This window comes from Gallus gallus, chromosome 1, assembly GCF_016699485.2.
Source record: "Gallus gallus isolate bGalGal1 chromosome 1, bGalGal1.mat.broiler.GRCg7b, whole genome shotgun sequence".
Taxonomy (NCBI): Eukaryota; Metazoa; Chordata; class Aves; order Galliformes; family Phasianidae; genus Gallus; species Gallus gallus.
Window position 1 is genome coordinate 107,648,018 of NC_052532.1, and position 16,652 is coordinate 107,664,669.

At 40.1% G+C, this 16,652-nt stretch overlaps 1 protein-coding gene across 7 annotated transcripts in view; it reads right to left on the reverse strand.

Annotated features, from left to right (window-relative positions):
- Positions 1-10,685: 10,685 nt before the first annotated feature.
- Positions 10,686-16,652, reverse strand: part of ERG (ETS transcription factor ERG) — a 152,485-nt gene continuing 146,518 nt past the window's right edge. For all 7 annotated transcript variants that reach the window (XM_046943240.1, XM_046943189.1, XM_015300250.4 and 4 more), the window contains 2 exons: positions 15,975-16,022; positions 10,686-13,167 (listed from right to left, as the gene is read on the reverse strand). In XM_046943240.1, the coding sequence (XP_046799196.1) occupies positions 12,647-13,167; positions 15,975-16,022 (569 nt within the window). In that variant the 3' untranslated portion in view covers positions 10,686-12,646. The remainder of the gene's footprint in view (positions 13,168-15,974; positions 16,023-16,652) is intronic.

Consider the following 16,652-nt stretch of genomic DNA (forward strand, 5'->3'; position numbering starts at 1 on the left):
AAACAAACAAACAAACAAACAAAAAAGAAGATAATCTTGCAGGAAGTGTCACTGCTGACATTGCTACTGCTAATGAACAATATTCATTTGAGATCCGGTACTCCTTGGAGGCTGCTGAGCTGCCCAAATAGCTGAGCCTCTTTGGAAAGGCACTCCTTTTGTTTTCAAACATACTGAGGCAGCACTTACAGCCTTGGAGTTCTGCCTTCTTTAGAAACCCTTCATTTACACACTTTAACTTGTTTTCATTTATAGAGCTATGATCTTATCATTTTCTTTAATGAAAAGAAAAATCCCAACTATTCAGGTGGTAGCTCTATTAGAGATGTTAATGAATACAAAAAGTCCATTATCTCAGAATGGAGATTTTTTTTTTCAGGCAAAAATCTATTGCTTCACTGGCAGTCAAAAAGCTGTCTTCAATACATGATAAGAATTGCTGGGAGAAATAATCTCCCTCCATTAGTTTTATTCTTTTAATCATGAAAATATTCCTATAATGATCATTATGTAGAAACATTTGCATTCAAAAAAACTTAAAGCTGTGCCTAAATTACCAGGCAAACTGTATATTCGTATGTTTATGGGCTGTGCTGCCAGAAAGAAAAAATAATTAACTTCTCAGTAAAAATCCTAATGATGTTAATTTTCCTACAAGAGATCATGTCAGTATACGAGAAGAGTAATTCCAATATTGTACATTTGTTTTCTCATTGTCTTAGAAAAAAAAACAAAAAAATAGGATGTATGTATGTGGCACTGTTTCTTCTTCCTATGAGAAGACCCCCTCCCCTTGATCTTCTTCTCAGCAGGAGACAACTCATTTTTCACGCTGTTATTTTAGCCCATACTATGAGGACCCTGTAGGGTTTGCTCTAGGGATGTGGTGGTTGCACACTCTGGAGGTATTGTCTCTTGGTGAAGGGGGAAAGACATGAGCACTACAGTGGAGGGCCCCAGTAGCATTTTTCACAGACATTAAAATATTTATGGTGCCAAGTGGCTCGCTTTTGGTGAATCCTAGTGCCATCTTTTGGGGGAAAGAGGAATATGCCTTGACAGACGAATATGCTTTGACACATCTGAGCAGTGACTTTTTGCTGCCAGGATCTTGTTCCCAGAGGAGCAGGCTGATGCTGCAGCTGATGCATGTGCAGGGCAGAGTCAGGGGTGCATGGTTTTCAAGGTGCCTTGCCATTGCAGCAGCTTGAGGAGACAAACCAGGGCTGGCTTTAGTGTCAAATGTGATGTCCTGTGACACATGATACAGTGTGGCATACACTGCCCTCTACCCAGTGCCCTGGGGATGAAATGCTGCAGCAGGAGGTGACTGTTGGGCCAGGACCACCAGTCCATAGTGGGATGGAACCTTCCCAGGGGATGGGGAAGATGCAAGCACTTCCCAGACAGAATAGCAGGATTGCACCTGTGGTGTGACAGAGGAGCAGCATGAAGTCATGCCACGGCAATTGAGCAGGCACAGTGCAGGCCTTGCTCGCCCCTGCTGCCCTCACCTCCTCTCTCATACAGCTGTGTTTGGCCTTCAGTTGCCAGTAGGGAGCAGGCTTAGCACTGCAGCCTTTCACTACTACAGCGCTGTACAGGAGAACGCTGCTGCAGGAAAGACAAGGCTGTGGGGAGAGATTCTGTGCAGCTTTACCAGGGGAGGCATGGAAACTTCACACACAAGAGAGCTTACTGTGGAAAGATCCTCTGATGAAGAAGAGGAGGAAAAGAGCCCCAGCACAGGAAGAACACAACGGCTGCTGGATGGCAATGGGCAGTGTGGACCATGACAGGATGCCAGGTCTGTCCCACCAATACTTCTGTCCTATGTGGGAGCACCACAGTTGGGCCAGAGAATGAAGTGTGAAACACTGCTTTCTTTCCCTCTCTCTGTTCTGCTTTGTTTCTCAGGATGATTTCTAAATGGCACTACAGTCAGAGAAACCAAGAAGGTGCTTAAGCCCGCTTCTGTGTGCACAAGCACTGTGCAGGTTGGGAGCCAGGCTGTCGAGGGCTACTCTTCCCAGCACAGCCTCTGGAGATTGCCTCTGGTCAGCACGAGGAACAGCAGCTGCTGAAGGTTACCACGGACAGCCCAGTCATCTCCAGTCAGAAGGAACAAGACAAACCATGCAAACACAGAGCAGAGCAATGTGCCAAGCAACTTAGGAGATGGTGCTGCAATAGGTTTGGGTGGGAGGTTGAGGCAGCTGTGACCTGTTGACCACTGACAGATTTCCTAGATCTTTAATACCACTGCCTGAGCTGGAATACAAAAGGTGACACCAGTAATGTCTTGTAAACTTGGTTTTGCTGGAGAAAAACACGTGCAATACTTTGCAGTGCTTTACAGCTCTGCAAGCAGCTTTACCTGTGGGGATTTTTCAGGCTCAGGGCTGCCCAGCTGCCACCGCAGCCATGGTTACTGGACCTCAAAGCATAAGCTAAGGGACGGGGGAGTAGCATGAGCTGACTTAATCACTATGTTACATGAGGGAGGGTTGAAGTGGAGGCATGTAGTTAAAGTCTAAGCCCAGCATGCACTCACGCTTGTGCCTTTTTCAGCAGTCAAACATAGCATATCACTCCTAGAAAAAGTTCAGGTCACCTCTTTCTCTAGGAGGTGCAGGGGACTAAGCCTGGGAGTCTCCAGGCACCTCATTATATGGCTAATTGCACAAACCAAGCAAGACCAGTTAGGTGTGCCAGTTCTCTGTATGGACCACCAGGAATCACATCCCTGCACAGATCACTTGGCAGTCAGACAAAGCAACAAGTAGCCAGGCCTTCCTTAGTGTCTCATATTACATTATTGTTCAGAAAACAGTTTAACAGCTTCACAGTCTGTCTGCTTTTGCCCAGGTATAGGTGACTGCCCAGGCACCAGTTGGCTGCTACTACCTTGAAGACCATAAGAGGCTCCAGCAGCCTTCCATAATGGGTTTGAAGATATACAGCATTTTTTACTGGCATCCAAGAGCCATAAGACCTGTATTTTTGCCTGTGTGGGATGATGTTACTGGGGAGATAAGTTCACATTTGCACATCAACATGCAGGTGTCAGAACAAGACTATAGACTTAATAATCAAGAGCATTCAAACACAATCCCAAATCCACATCACTGTTCAGCTCTTTTTCATTTCAGCATCTTTCTAAGTTCCTCTCTTCCACACTCTCGTGAGAACAAAAAGTTCTAAAAAGTGTTGTAGTGAACAATTTCCTCTTTATTAGGGATCATTTTGTATGATGGCATTTTACCTTCTGGCAGCTGCCTTTGCTGGATGGTGCCTTGTAACTGAAACTATATGTTGCTCTCAGTGCTATAAACTCAGTTCCAAATCCACCAGGATGAACATGGCTTTGTTAAATAATGAACTAGAGAAGGTCTTCTGCAACGTGAGAGAATGAGAGACAGAAATCCCATTGCAAGTCTATTGGATTTGAGACCCTAAGCTGCTTTGGAAACCTTTTGGAAACCTCATCATCTGACAATTAATTAACTACTTTTGCCAAGTATTCTAATTAAATAAAGCTGTGCTGTGTCTTCCCATTTATCTACTTTTGTGTTGTACTGTGTCAAAAATGAAGACAAAATGAGAATTAGAGCCCAGTGATTCTCTGCACCATAATTACAATTACAGTAAGGCCCACTGGGCATTTTCCAGAAGAAGATGATTGAACTACAAACATCTCAGCATTTAGCTGAAGTAGGAGAAGGAATCACATAGGTTTGGAAGTGCAATGCTAGCTAGGACCAGCAACTACATCTCAATTCTGTATCAAACTATTCTAATAGTTACAATGGAACAGCAAAAATGTTCAAGCATAGATTAGTTACACAACTCACAGGCTACTATGCTATAACTTTTCACTGTCATCTTCATCTAGTAGTAAAGGAGAGAATGTTGGATCTGACACACAGCAGGAGACACAGCACTGAATGTCGACTATTTTTTGTTATACAACTAAAATAACAAGGATGAACAAAATTTTTTACAGAGTGCTAAGCTAGCATTTTGTACAGCTTATGACAAAAAAACAAACAAACAAACAAAAACAAACAAACAAACAAAAAAACACAGAAAAAACCCAACAGAGATATATTGCCTGACGCTCTTATATAGTCTGGAATGATTTATTATATACTGTAAATTTAGCATTGCAATACATTTAATTGTCGAGGTAAGTTGTTACAGAAATGAAAAATGCTGGTTAGTTCATTTTGCATAGCACTCATCAGTGATTGGAATTGGATATTACATTCCCAGTGCAAATTACCAGCATTGGCAAGGCTATTTTACAGCTGTTCAGAGTGCAGTCTACATTGTAATGATTTTGTGACATGAAATGTTTGTGGAAATTATAATGAAACATTAGCTGAAAATATACTAAAGTGGGAAGTGTAAAAAGAGAAATGAACATTTACAGACTCAATTGACTCTTCAGCTCAGTCAGCTTCAGTTGTTATTTTGGCCCAGATGCGTTAACTTGCCTTCTCCTACTGCATCAGACATCACAGTACCTCTCCAGCATCCCTTTTGGGTTCAGAATGCGGAATTAATCCTGACATTATCTTCTCTTTAGGACTTTTTTGTTCTCTTGAACTACTGAATTCACCGGTCTATGGTCTCCTTTGCTTTCACTTTGATCTCTGTTTCTGCTAACTTCCTTATATCTAGTTGCTGTTTTTTGTTTGTTTGTTTGTTTTCCCATATTCCTCACATCTATTCTTCACTCATTATTCCTATACAGAAGAATAATTTGCTTGGGCTTTCCCAGGTATTGAAGCTTCTCTGGCACCCCTGACCATATGGAATTCCCTCTTCTCTCTGGCTTTATGTACATGGCAAAGGCTCTGATGTCGACATCACTAAATCAAATTTAATACTCCGTAAGTTATCCTTCCAAGAATGTCTTAAACATTTACTTATACTTCCTCAATAAACTGCTAATAAAAAGGATATTGTCATGTCGCTTTGCTACCCACTCTGACAGCACTTCATAACACTCTTTCTTATTTCCCTCTTGATTTCTGCCTCCCATTTGTTTTTCCTTCCTCTTTCCAAGCCACTGACAATAGCTTCATCTATCATTCTCATGCATCCTTGGTTGTATGCCCTCATTCCTGCTGTCTTCTTCACTTTAATTTTCCAGAAACAACTGATGGAAAGATCTTTATTTTCATACCTGTTTTTTATATTTGATCCCTTCCCTGGTGCTGCTCTGCTTCAAAAGCTGTGTGCCCCTTGCTTTAGTCTTGATTTTCTATCTTTTTTCTTGGAAACTCATGGTGGGAAGTTTACAACTCACTTGCCACTGTTCAGCTGTTATACAGAATTAATTAAAAATTTTCCAAAGTCAAAACCAGCAGTCATTCAGGACAACAGCAGACACGTCAGTCCCTTGGGGATCCAGGCCATGAGCTTTCTACCTGCATGAGGATAAAAGCCCATCACAGCATCTGAGCACATTCTGCACATTTCCTAGGTTTGTCCTCAGAGTACATTAACAGAGAAAAGCAATCCCTCTCTCCATCCAGAAAGCACTGAAATAGAAAATGTTCTGTTAGTCTTGGTATATAATACAGCCTCTGTTCCAGCATCTATTTTTCTTGTGTATTTAAAGAAAAGAGCACTTCAAAGCAGCATCTGTTAGTAATGATATATATTTATCATATTTAGCACAAGAGCATTCACCTCATGGCTGGGTCATCTGAATGCTATTCCCATCTCAGGAAACTGCAATATATTGATGTATCACACTAGTATTTCTGGGAACTACACAGCATGAGGTGGAGGATTCATCCATAGAATGAATGATCGGCTTTACCTACCCCTATTCTTACTTCTCCTTGTATTTCAACAACTGCGATGCAGTTGAACATACCTCCCCACTCTCTAAAAATGGGACATTAATTTAAAATTTCGTTAGTAAGTGTTGTTGCAGATGGACTGGAGAACTTCATAACATCTTCAACTTCTCTCCAGGAAGGTGCAGATCCCTCTGAAGTGCTCCATCGGTCCTGACAGTCCTGTGCTGATATATCAGTTGGTCAGGAGGTCTACATGGCTGGTTTCTGGTACAAACTGGTAATTAATTGTGCAAAAATATGTGAAAGAATTGAATGAAAGACCTATATAAAAGTTTAAACCCTTTTAGACTGCTTTGAAGTCTAAAAGGTCCTTGAAAGTCATTTAGCCTAAGTGCCTGTGCCAGCTTTAAAAACTCTACCTTCATTGTTTGCAGAATAGCTTTGAAGTTTCCAGCAGAGACAAATGACACTTTCATCATAAGGAAAATTGGGAGTGTATAGGAACTTTCATTGGCAACTTTACACGTGATTATGTAGTCTTAACCAGCAACACACTGCTGTGTGATCTGTAAATGTGAGTTTTCTGCCTGAAGCAGCTTCCAACCTCACCAGGACACAAAAAGAACAAGGCCAGAATAAACACTATGCAGATGGGCAAAAATGAGGTGGTGAAATACCTGCAGCTAGTTCACAACAATTGTTTGGAAAAACCTTCCTAGTGTGTTGATGGAGATACCTGAGGAAGAGAGGATTTTTGTTCATGAGAAAGAAAGTACTCCAAACAAGGAAGAACACAGAAGTCTATTCAGAGCTGAAGAGATCTTATTGGCGTTCAGAGAAGATCTTTCAACGCATTAACTGCTTAGCTGGGGGAAGAGGCAGGGACTCTGGTAGGATGGACGTGGCAGTCAGAGATGTTGTAGATGGAAATTGCTTAGACAGGAGGATATATCAGATCTGCTCATGAGCAGAGGCAGAAAGAGAAAGGAATTAGCAATTATCAGAGAAGAAAAGGGGTAGGTCTGTGAAGTGAAATATGTCTAAGCTTGGATAGTATCCAGTCAAACAGAGTGAGTGAGATAACAAACCACAAATAATACAAAGCTGTAAACAGTGAGGCAGGCTAAGAACTCTGGGGTGTGATGCATGGGGAGCTTAATCACAAGAAAATGCAAAAGGGAAAAATAGCAGGAAAATATCAAAACTTTTTGATAAAAGTAAAATGTATTACCCTTTGTGTTATGGGGATGGGTAGAAATAATACCCCGGAGCTGAGACATTTTCAAGTGAGAAGAGCATTAAGGAAACATTAATAAATGTATAATAGAAAATAACTGCAATAGTGAGGGAGACATATAGGGTTACCTGAGTAAACATTCACATTATTTATTCTAAGAATGTTCATAGAAAACTATTCCACACTTTCTCCTTTTGGAAAATATATACAGCCGAAGATTCTAGTGAACAGACCAAGACATTTTCTGTCTGTTTTTCAGAAATCCTCAATCCAGTGATGTAAAAGTAGATCTCATAAAACCAACTTGACTGCTTTATTTTGTTTTCCTGAAAAGGTATGTCTTTTTAAACAATGGAGGTCATTAAGTTCCGAAACAATTTTCCACATTACACATGGCCTAATATTCTCATTAACTTGTTTACCCCTTGCTCAACCAATACTTGGCTCTGTGTGCCATTGGCAGCAGAAAGCAGGAAAAACATATAGTTCTTGGAGGCCAGCAGGCTGAAGAGACACCCCGTCAGTGAAGTGATCCAGTTCTTCAATCAAGTCTATCACTGAGTCATGCATCTGATGTAGCCTCTGTGATTAGTGCCTTGAAGGAGTAGCCATGATACCCAATGTGCAGAAGTGGAACCTAGCCACTTTGGAAGCTGCAGCTGGAATCTGTAAACCTGTAGGTAGCCAGTGCATCCTTTTGAGCAACTTCACATGCTTTCTGAAAGTGTGACTTACTCAGACCTCATTGTCCTTTCTCCTCTTGCTGAAATCAAGGTGAGACCCCACTCATTCAGTCTTCTCAGAAGTCAAGACAAGACCAGAAGGTGAGAAGCATGAGGAAGTGCATAGCTGAGAGCTGCATAACTTAACCAGGTGTGTTTATATGCAGTGCTTATTTTGGAGGGACAGACACAGTGTTAATTAACGAAGGGGGATGCTTCTTGGCCTCCTTAGACTTCATCTCCCTAACTTCAGCTTCTGAAGGATGGCCTCCTCCGAGCCCTACAAACTGTAAGCTTTTAGCTGAGTTCAATTCTCAGCTAACAGTTCTCTGAACAACCCAACACAGCAAGGGAGGTGACCATTCCAGTGAGGGATAAAAGAGAAGAAATATCCTTTATCAACAAAAGTGGAGCTCTGTTCTTTTTTGATTTTGTTTTGTTTTCCATTGTGTGTTGTTATCTATTACTCATTAAAGGACTCATTTTGCTGATGCTCAGCAAAGTCCCAGACAAGCCCAAGAACTGGTTTCAGCCCACTGTGAGACTCCATGGTAGTGTCTAGTCTTCTTAACATAGGTAACAAAGACTGGTAGGATTTGCAGTGAAACCATCCAAAGGATCCCTCCACAGGCCAGACAGGGAGCTAAGCACTTGCATTGCATCAGGATTACTTCAGGAGGCACTTAAAATTCAAACACAAGTTAACAGTGTCCTTTGGACAGATGAGATGCTATTCCAACTTACCAGTGATTCAGCTTACTCTCCAGGCCATTCCCCTTGTGTAATCAAAACTTGAGAAGATGTCATAAAAAATATCATGGGATCATTAGAAATATAATATAAGCTGTATTGCTTTTTTTTTTTTTTTCCATTCTTTGATGTATTTGTATTTAAAACAGTATTTTAAAATTAGTTCCTAACTGGTCTAAGAAACAGTCTGAGCAAGAGCAGTTGTAGAAGAAAGTCTACATTGCTGATAATCTCTGTTTTTCTGTGGGTAGTTCAAAATGCAGGTGGTATTTGAGGTATCCAGGGTGGACTCTTCTAAATCTGGAAAGTGAGAGGAATGAAGACGTTCGATGCGCTTGGTGTTGTGCCATCTTGACCTCTGAGAAAACCTGTGTTGGTCTTACAAGTCCCAGTACAGGTGTTATAAAATACATCCTTTAAAGGCATTTTTAGTATTTGATATTGTTTACCATCTTGATAAAGGAAGGTGAGATTTGAGCTTCTTTTGAGCTTCTTGTCTCAATTTCATGTTCCATGCGGTAGTGCAGCTTCTCTAATTCTTAGAGAAAGATAAGTACACACGTTAACCTTAAGTTCGGGAAAAAATAAAGCTGCTACTTTCAGAGCAGTCAACATAGTGCTGTACTGCTTTAAAAGGAGTCCTAATTTAAACAAAGACATCAGCGTGACCAACTTGTACAAACAGGGACCCACTGAAGTCATGTTTTCCATGTGTCTGGGTGCTTAAGTAGACAGACAGCACCTTCAACCAAGGTCTTGGGGCCCAGCTGAGACTCGTGTGAATATTTTCTGTGATATGGAGGCAGAGTTCAGCTTTCCTGAGGCTGATTTTGGCTGTGCTGGGCCCAAACTAGAAGGTAGTGAGCAGCAAAGATACTGCCATGGGTCCACTGCCTGTGTTGCTTCTGCCAATACCTTTGGACAATGGGTTGGTTCTTTCCCCACAGTAGGCAGACCCAGCAACACAGCTGCTGTTCCTGGGCAGCAGAACCACCTGGTCCAACCTAATTCTCTAGCAGCAATAAGGGCTCTCCATCGTTCACTCTCCTCTTCATCCTGAGGGTTGAAAAATCCAGGTGTTCCAGGGCTCCTGGAATGCTGTGAGCCAACCCTGGGGAGAGGTGTAGCACTAAAATGGCTGTCTAGGACTGATTCGTCATGGCCTGCTGTGGGATCTTGCCCTTCCTTGTGAGAAGTATTCATCACATACACCTGCTGTGACTCCATCCCTGCTGCAATGTGGGCTTGCACCCTGTCTTTCCATGTCAGGATGTTGTTCTTGTGCATGTAAGAAGCTGGGCAGCATTATCTGGAAATCCTATGCACAACTCTGCAAGTGCTAGAAATGATTTGGAAACCTCCAGGCAAGTTCTAGCCAATCTAAACAAAAATGGTTCTTTAATCTGGATTCCTAAGTGTTTAATGTAGACATGATTCAACAACGCACTTACCATTTTTTGAGTTAAAAGTACTCATGAAGTAGATTGCAAGCATCTGTAGATATATTTCTACTGAAAGACAAACTATTATTGTTGTAGTCAGCATATTGGTGTGCCAACATAACTTTTTAAAATAGTGAGTGACTAACCTTTTCCAATAAATCAGTTTTTCTAACCTTTCTATGAGTTTTGATTTTTTAAGAGATACAGACTTACAGTACTTATTTACCAAACGATCACAAGGTTTACAATGCCACTACTCAGGTCTCAAACATTAGTAATATAACCCTGTGTTTATAACTTGCCACCAAAATACCCATAAGATGGGAGTCTTGCAAGGAGGCTCCCACCGCACAGCGCTGATTACTACTCCCCAAAACGGATATGAAGAACATTTGCTATTAAACCTGAAACCACACTCATTTTGTCTTAAAAAAGAGACAAAAGAACAGCAAAAGAAAGGGAAACAGTTGGAAGTATGAGCTGACACGGGTTAGTGCTAATTTTGCAGACCAGTTCTTCAGCTGATGTTGCAAAAAAATGGGAGCCATGCCATTAGGCATCAGATGTAGTTTTGGGGCCCAGGGTACAATGTGGGAAGCCTCTAAATTTAGAACAGAAAGAAAACATCCTGCCCTTTGTAAACAGCCAAGATAGATTGCAATGACAAATTAACAAGCTACTATACACTCCAGTCTAAAGTAAGGAATAATGGAAGTTATTCATTATTCACTTTATTTACTAATAATGATACAGTATGTATTAATAGGAAGGGGGCATAGTAATTCAACATATGCGTCAGTATGAAGATACGTCTCAGGTTGAGATTATACTGCATAATCTGGCGGCAACATAAAATAATTTCTGGGTGACAGGATTCTTCTTTAGAGGCCTCCTTTAGATTCATTTTCAATCTTGGCCATGAAGATGTCAAAGAATGGGGCATGGTTGCAATCTCTGGGCAAAAGAAACTTAGGACAGGAATGGCAAGGCAGTATTACAAAGGGCTGCAAACAGTTTTGCAGAATTTTCTGGAAAAGAAGATACATAGCATCTGTCCACATTTAGTTTATGTTAAGCATTGCTATTTGGTCCTACATTTAACAGATTTAATAAAACAATATTTTAAAACAAAATGCCTTTTAACTTAGTGGGAAGAAGGTCTGATAGGTGTGTCAAGTACTAAAAATGCAAATGCGAATGCAAACTACAGTGTCAATCTGAATTGCCATGCTAGGCCAAGCTTATTTTATTACATACATTCTGCATTCTAAGTACTAATATATTCATAATGTAAACATTAAGCATACAGAGTTAAAATTCAAGGCCACAATATTTTTGATTGTCCCTTTTTGTGTCTTTGGTTGGCCGAGATCAACTCGTAGTGTATAAATGCATAAGTTATATAATAATTATATAAAAAGGAAAAAATAACATTGACTTGTATACTTCATTCTGACAAACGCACAGCGTTCGCGACTCAATAAAGAAAAACTGGCGCCCGCCTAACAAAAATACTTAGATGATTTCTGATTTTGGCAGTCAGGGGTTGTCTCTTGCTTTAGCCAATAGAAAAGAAACCCCCTTAATAATGATGAGGTTCTAACTGGTTAACTTTTAAATATCAAATACAATTCCAGTTTTACTTTTTTTTTAAAAAAAAAGAGATGCATACTCTGATTTCTCATTTCTTCTGCTTTTCCCTTTTTCCATTTTTTTTTTTAATTACTATAAAAACAAGTCTGTTCCTCCTGTAATACTGGGAATGGTATGATACTGAGCAAAATGTTTCACAAGTCCAAACAAGTATTTCTTCACAGTCCCAACACTACTAATTTTTCGGTCTCTTCAGTCTCTACTGGTAAAGAAGTTTTCCTCCCATTCTCACCGCTTTTTGTCCTCCTCCATCTCCTTTCCGCTTCCTCTATCAGGTGCAGGCCTCTGATCTACAGTCATACACTTGCCCTTCAGCACATTCTCATTTCCAATGTTTGGCTCAGGGTTCTTGTAATACTGTCACGGAATTCTAAGGTTTGGGTTGTCTTCACAGTTTGAGTAGCAGATAACACTCTGATGAATGGAATGCATTTGATTTTAATCAAAACAATGCTGTCATATTGCAAATCAGCTTCCGCACTAAATGAGTCTATGTTGATATGTTTCTATTTTTTAAATACAGGTAGGTGTTTTTTGTTTTCGTTTTTGTTTTTCTTTTTTTCCTTTTTAATCCCTTTTCTCCCTCTTTTGTAATGATTCATATATTGTGTGTTAGGTCACTATAGACTTATCCTTATATTGCTGTAGTATAGTCCCAGGTTTTGCATTAGCAAGATAACAAACTTTACCCATAAGCTTATCAACTTTTTAAGACCACTAGCTTTCATAGGTTTTCCTTATCATTTCATGCTTTTACCTACAACAGTCTATTGTTGTTTGGTCCACAGAGTCGATGCCCATATACATTACATTTTAGTATCTTAATACTTCTTGAATATCTCCCTTAAATCCCTACTACAAAGAGTCCTTTTGAAATTTAATGTTTTTCTCCCAGCCAAACCTTCACCTGTCTCTTAGGCACTTTTAATTCATGTACTCTTATAGAGTTCATTGCAATTCATCGGGGACTGTATCCCAGCGAGCAGTGTTTTTGCTTTTTCTGGCGTTTCTTTCTTTCCCCACTTAGTAGTAGGTGCCAAGATGGGAAGGCATATGAGCAGCTGGCAGCCTGGTATTGGGGTAGATGCCTCCAGTTGGTGAATTCCAGTATGGATTAGGGGCAGCAAAAAAGCTGGATGAGGTTACGGGCAAAGCAGGAGGATGGGGAGCTACAAAGTTCATCTTCTGGGGGTGTGCATGGTAGGAACTCATGTAGGGGAGGTCTGATGGGTATTTGTACATGGATGATTCTGGAGGGTGAGGCTGGAGGGCCTGAGCGATTCCGTGGAAATCAAATTTGTAGGCATAGCGTTTACCATGAACTTTAGTCATAATATTTTTGTCATAATAGTAGCGAAGTGCACGGCTGAGTTTGTCATAGTTCATGTTAGGTTTGCTTTTCCTCTCTCCCCAACGCCGAGCCACTTCATCAGGGTCTGTCATCTTGAACTCCCCATTTGTGCCCTCCCAGGTGATGCAGTTGGAGTTGGAGCTGTCCGACAGAAGCTCCAGTAGGAACTGCCATAGCTGTATCTGCCCACTCCCTGTGGAGGAAAACAAAGTGAAAATGTCAGGAATAATGACTAATAAAGCTAAGACACCAATTCTTTCAGACTCTCGCACAGAACCCTATTAGGAAATATTGTAATATCAGTTCCTGCTTCTTACTCCAACTAGTCCCCCTTCTCCCAGCCTATCTCATGAAATCCTAAAGTGCAGAGATAATGGTTATGTGTCATGTTTTCCCTCATCTGGGTGGCAGAATGCCATTACAGGGAAATTTAATGGTTACTTAATGTCATTCACTGTAGACAATTGATGGGGAAATCATACAGCACTCGTTTAGGAAACTAATCTCTAAAGTTCAGGACAAACAGCTTTCACTTGCGTAACATTTTGCTTGTTCTCACAGCATTATGTTGTAACTAAATGTTCTCTGCTATGGAATAGGCCTACACAAAATGGAGAAGTTTAGAGAAAGCTGGACACATGCCAAACCATATCACCCATTTGCAGCATTTGGGGAAATGTAAAACGGAAACTTATTAGCTTGCTGTTGCACTGCATACAACCATAGGGCAAAACATTTGCAAGAACAGTGAAAAGGTCCATAAAATACATTCTCATCATCATTCTTTGTCAATCAAGAATTTAAATGATTACTGAACTTAATACATCAAATGTATTTATTTTTTGTTTTTCTCCTTCCTCTGCCAACTCTGTGTTTAAAGTCTGCTGGCAATTTTGCAGAAGAGTGTTGCCTGGTTATAGGAACGAAGTTCGATCATTTTAGGCCATTGAAAGTCAATTGTGAAGGGCCTTGCCACTGATATCCATGCTAAAAGCTTAGCATTTCTTAAGAAAGCAGCACTGGAATGATGCAAAACACAGCTGAAGCAGCTTGCAAGGCAGTATGTTTCACAAGCACAATGTCAGCAGAATTTGCCAACCAGCTTGCATGTCCTAACTTCTAAGTACATCTCTAACCAGGATTTGGTTGTTTTTTTTTTTTTCTTCCTTTCTTTCTTTCTTTCTTTCTTCTTTTCACTTTTCCAAACCACAAATGTGGATATAATAAACAAGCTTTTCTTTACAAAACTTATAGTGGTAAATTATAATATCAAGATAGATTAGCATCTGAAATCCATTAGCAGTTTATACTTCAGTGCAACTGAAACCCATACTCATTTAAATTATACTTATCCAAACTGCCCTTAATGAATTTCTTCTGTTCCATTAACATGCATTAAATAAACAAACAAACAAAAGAATCTGTGGTATGAGCAAGGCATGCAAGTTTTAATACACGAAACATAACAAGGGGATTAGCCTTTGAAAATCAATAAACAGTTCAGCACAGGACAACGCACAAATTTTTGAATAAGCAATCCAACATATGTTCTAACATAAACACTTGCCTTCCAAATGTAACATATAGTCCTATGAAAATAAATGGTTGCTGTCAATTTCCTTTTAATGAGAGATTAATTCCACCAATTTATAAACACTCAAAATATGTTAAAACACAGGAATGCTGGTGTGTAGAAATGCCATACCCAAATGCTAAAAATGTATCCCAATCCGGAGCGCTTTAGTGTCTTCCAGAGTAAGGAAGGCTACCAAATGCACACTTGGTAAAACTGTAAAAGCCTGAGACATACAAATTAAAGGAAGGTAAGCACTCACAGCCAATTAGGGTCAATGTCACTTGGAAATCTACCCCTGAGGCCATTTGGAAAAAGCCATTCTTAATATTTAGTTGCTTTCCCGTGCAATGCTAAACTGTCTAGAAAGTTATCTAATCTAGAACCGTGGTTGATGTCACTTGGGACAAAATGAAAGGAAATGTATCAGTAGTTCAGTAAATTCATGCTTGGAAAGGCAATAAAATTGTTTTGAGATCAAACATTGTTGCTCAGAGTTGAGTAGATCTATAATGTGGAACAAGTAACACTGTGCCCTTTGAGTGTTAAAGGAAGGTACTGAGTATTAAATTAAAAGGAAGTGGCACAAATGTCAATTTATTATGGCAGATAACACTGATGTATGACCACAGTTTGTCCTGCAGACTCAGAGAAACAACAGTGAAACCTGTCCAGTTCATAATCAGTTTTATTAACTCATCAGGAAGTTTATCCAACTTCAGCTAAAATACACTACAAGGACCTGCTCACAATGCACCTAGTTACCACCTTCTTATCATGAGATACCATTTTAGAGGTGTATAACCCAATTATTCTTTGAAAATAGATTCTGCTTTCCAAATTTTCCTTATATATTTTTGCTGGCTTCTCTTATGCAGCCCAAAATATTGTAGAGGTCAAGGTCAGTATGCCACTGGATTGTGGATTACGGAATCTAGGACATGTATGATACAGGCTGGTAAAAAATTCATGCCATTCTGGAGGGGTAACCGAAGGACAGCACCTAAGAAAACTCCCAGTGTTTAACCAACAAAAATGAATTCCTATTGATATAGCTGGTAAAATGTAATGAGATATCTGACTGACAGAATATAACCATATATTCTAGGATGAGGTAAACAGCTCTCTACTGAGAGCTCCAATAACTATATCTCCAATGAATATAATGGCAACTAAGACACATAACTCCTATCTAGACAGTTACTCTATGACACTGGAATTTATGTGCATTAATCTGTGGCTCAGTCCCATCCTTACGTAATTTAGAAACCTAATACTTCAATGTGTTATGTATCATCAATTCTCACTGAGTCATACTAAGGAGTAGTAAAATTTGTCACATCACCTTCAAAGTCAGGCCTTAAAATAGGAGTGGGGACACTATTAGAGAAGAAAAACTCTCATAAATCAGCAAAACCCCTCCTCACCTGGATTTGCAAGACGGCTGCTGGTCGGTCCAAGAATCTGATAAGGATCTACAAAATTGTAAAGAAAGATTTAAAATCATGTAACAACGTCATATATTTTAAGCGTCATTTTTTAACCTTGTAGGAGTCAGCAAGTGCCACCTGCAAAGCAGATTCAACACTAAGGAAAGTGGCTTCTTCTTTCTCTGCATCACAATATTTGCAGGTTTTCCCTTAAAACTGGGTGTGCAAGCAGTTGCAAGGATATATATTTCCTTTTTATTCACTGTATTAGTGTGCACAAGTACATGTTCAGACACACTGTAAAGTTAGTCTAGAAGTATTCTGATCCCTATTTAAACTTGACACCCTCTGGGACTATTAACGCTTGTAATGTGCCAGGGCCCACAGGCCAGAGACCTAGAGCTAAATGTGGCATAGATGGGTGAAGAGGTGTTCCTCCTCAAAGGACAGAGACCTCTCATCTTGTGGGGCTAAATTTGTTTTCTCTATACCACAGCTAGTTTTCTTTTCTGTGCCAAAACAGCCTCCAAAAGAGGGTGGAGAGGGCATATCTGAACCCATACAAAGTGACTGTGGTGGCTCTTCTTCATCACCACAGTCCAGTGAGGGATCTCCTGTACTAAACTTGTGACTAGGGCTTTCCAAATTCCAAAACATCTCAGTGCTTTCCTCATG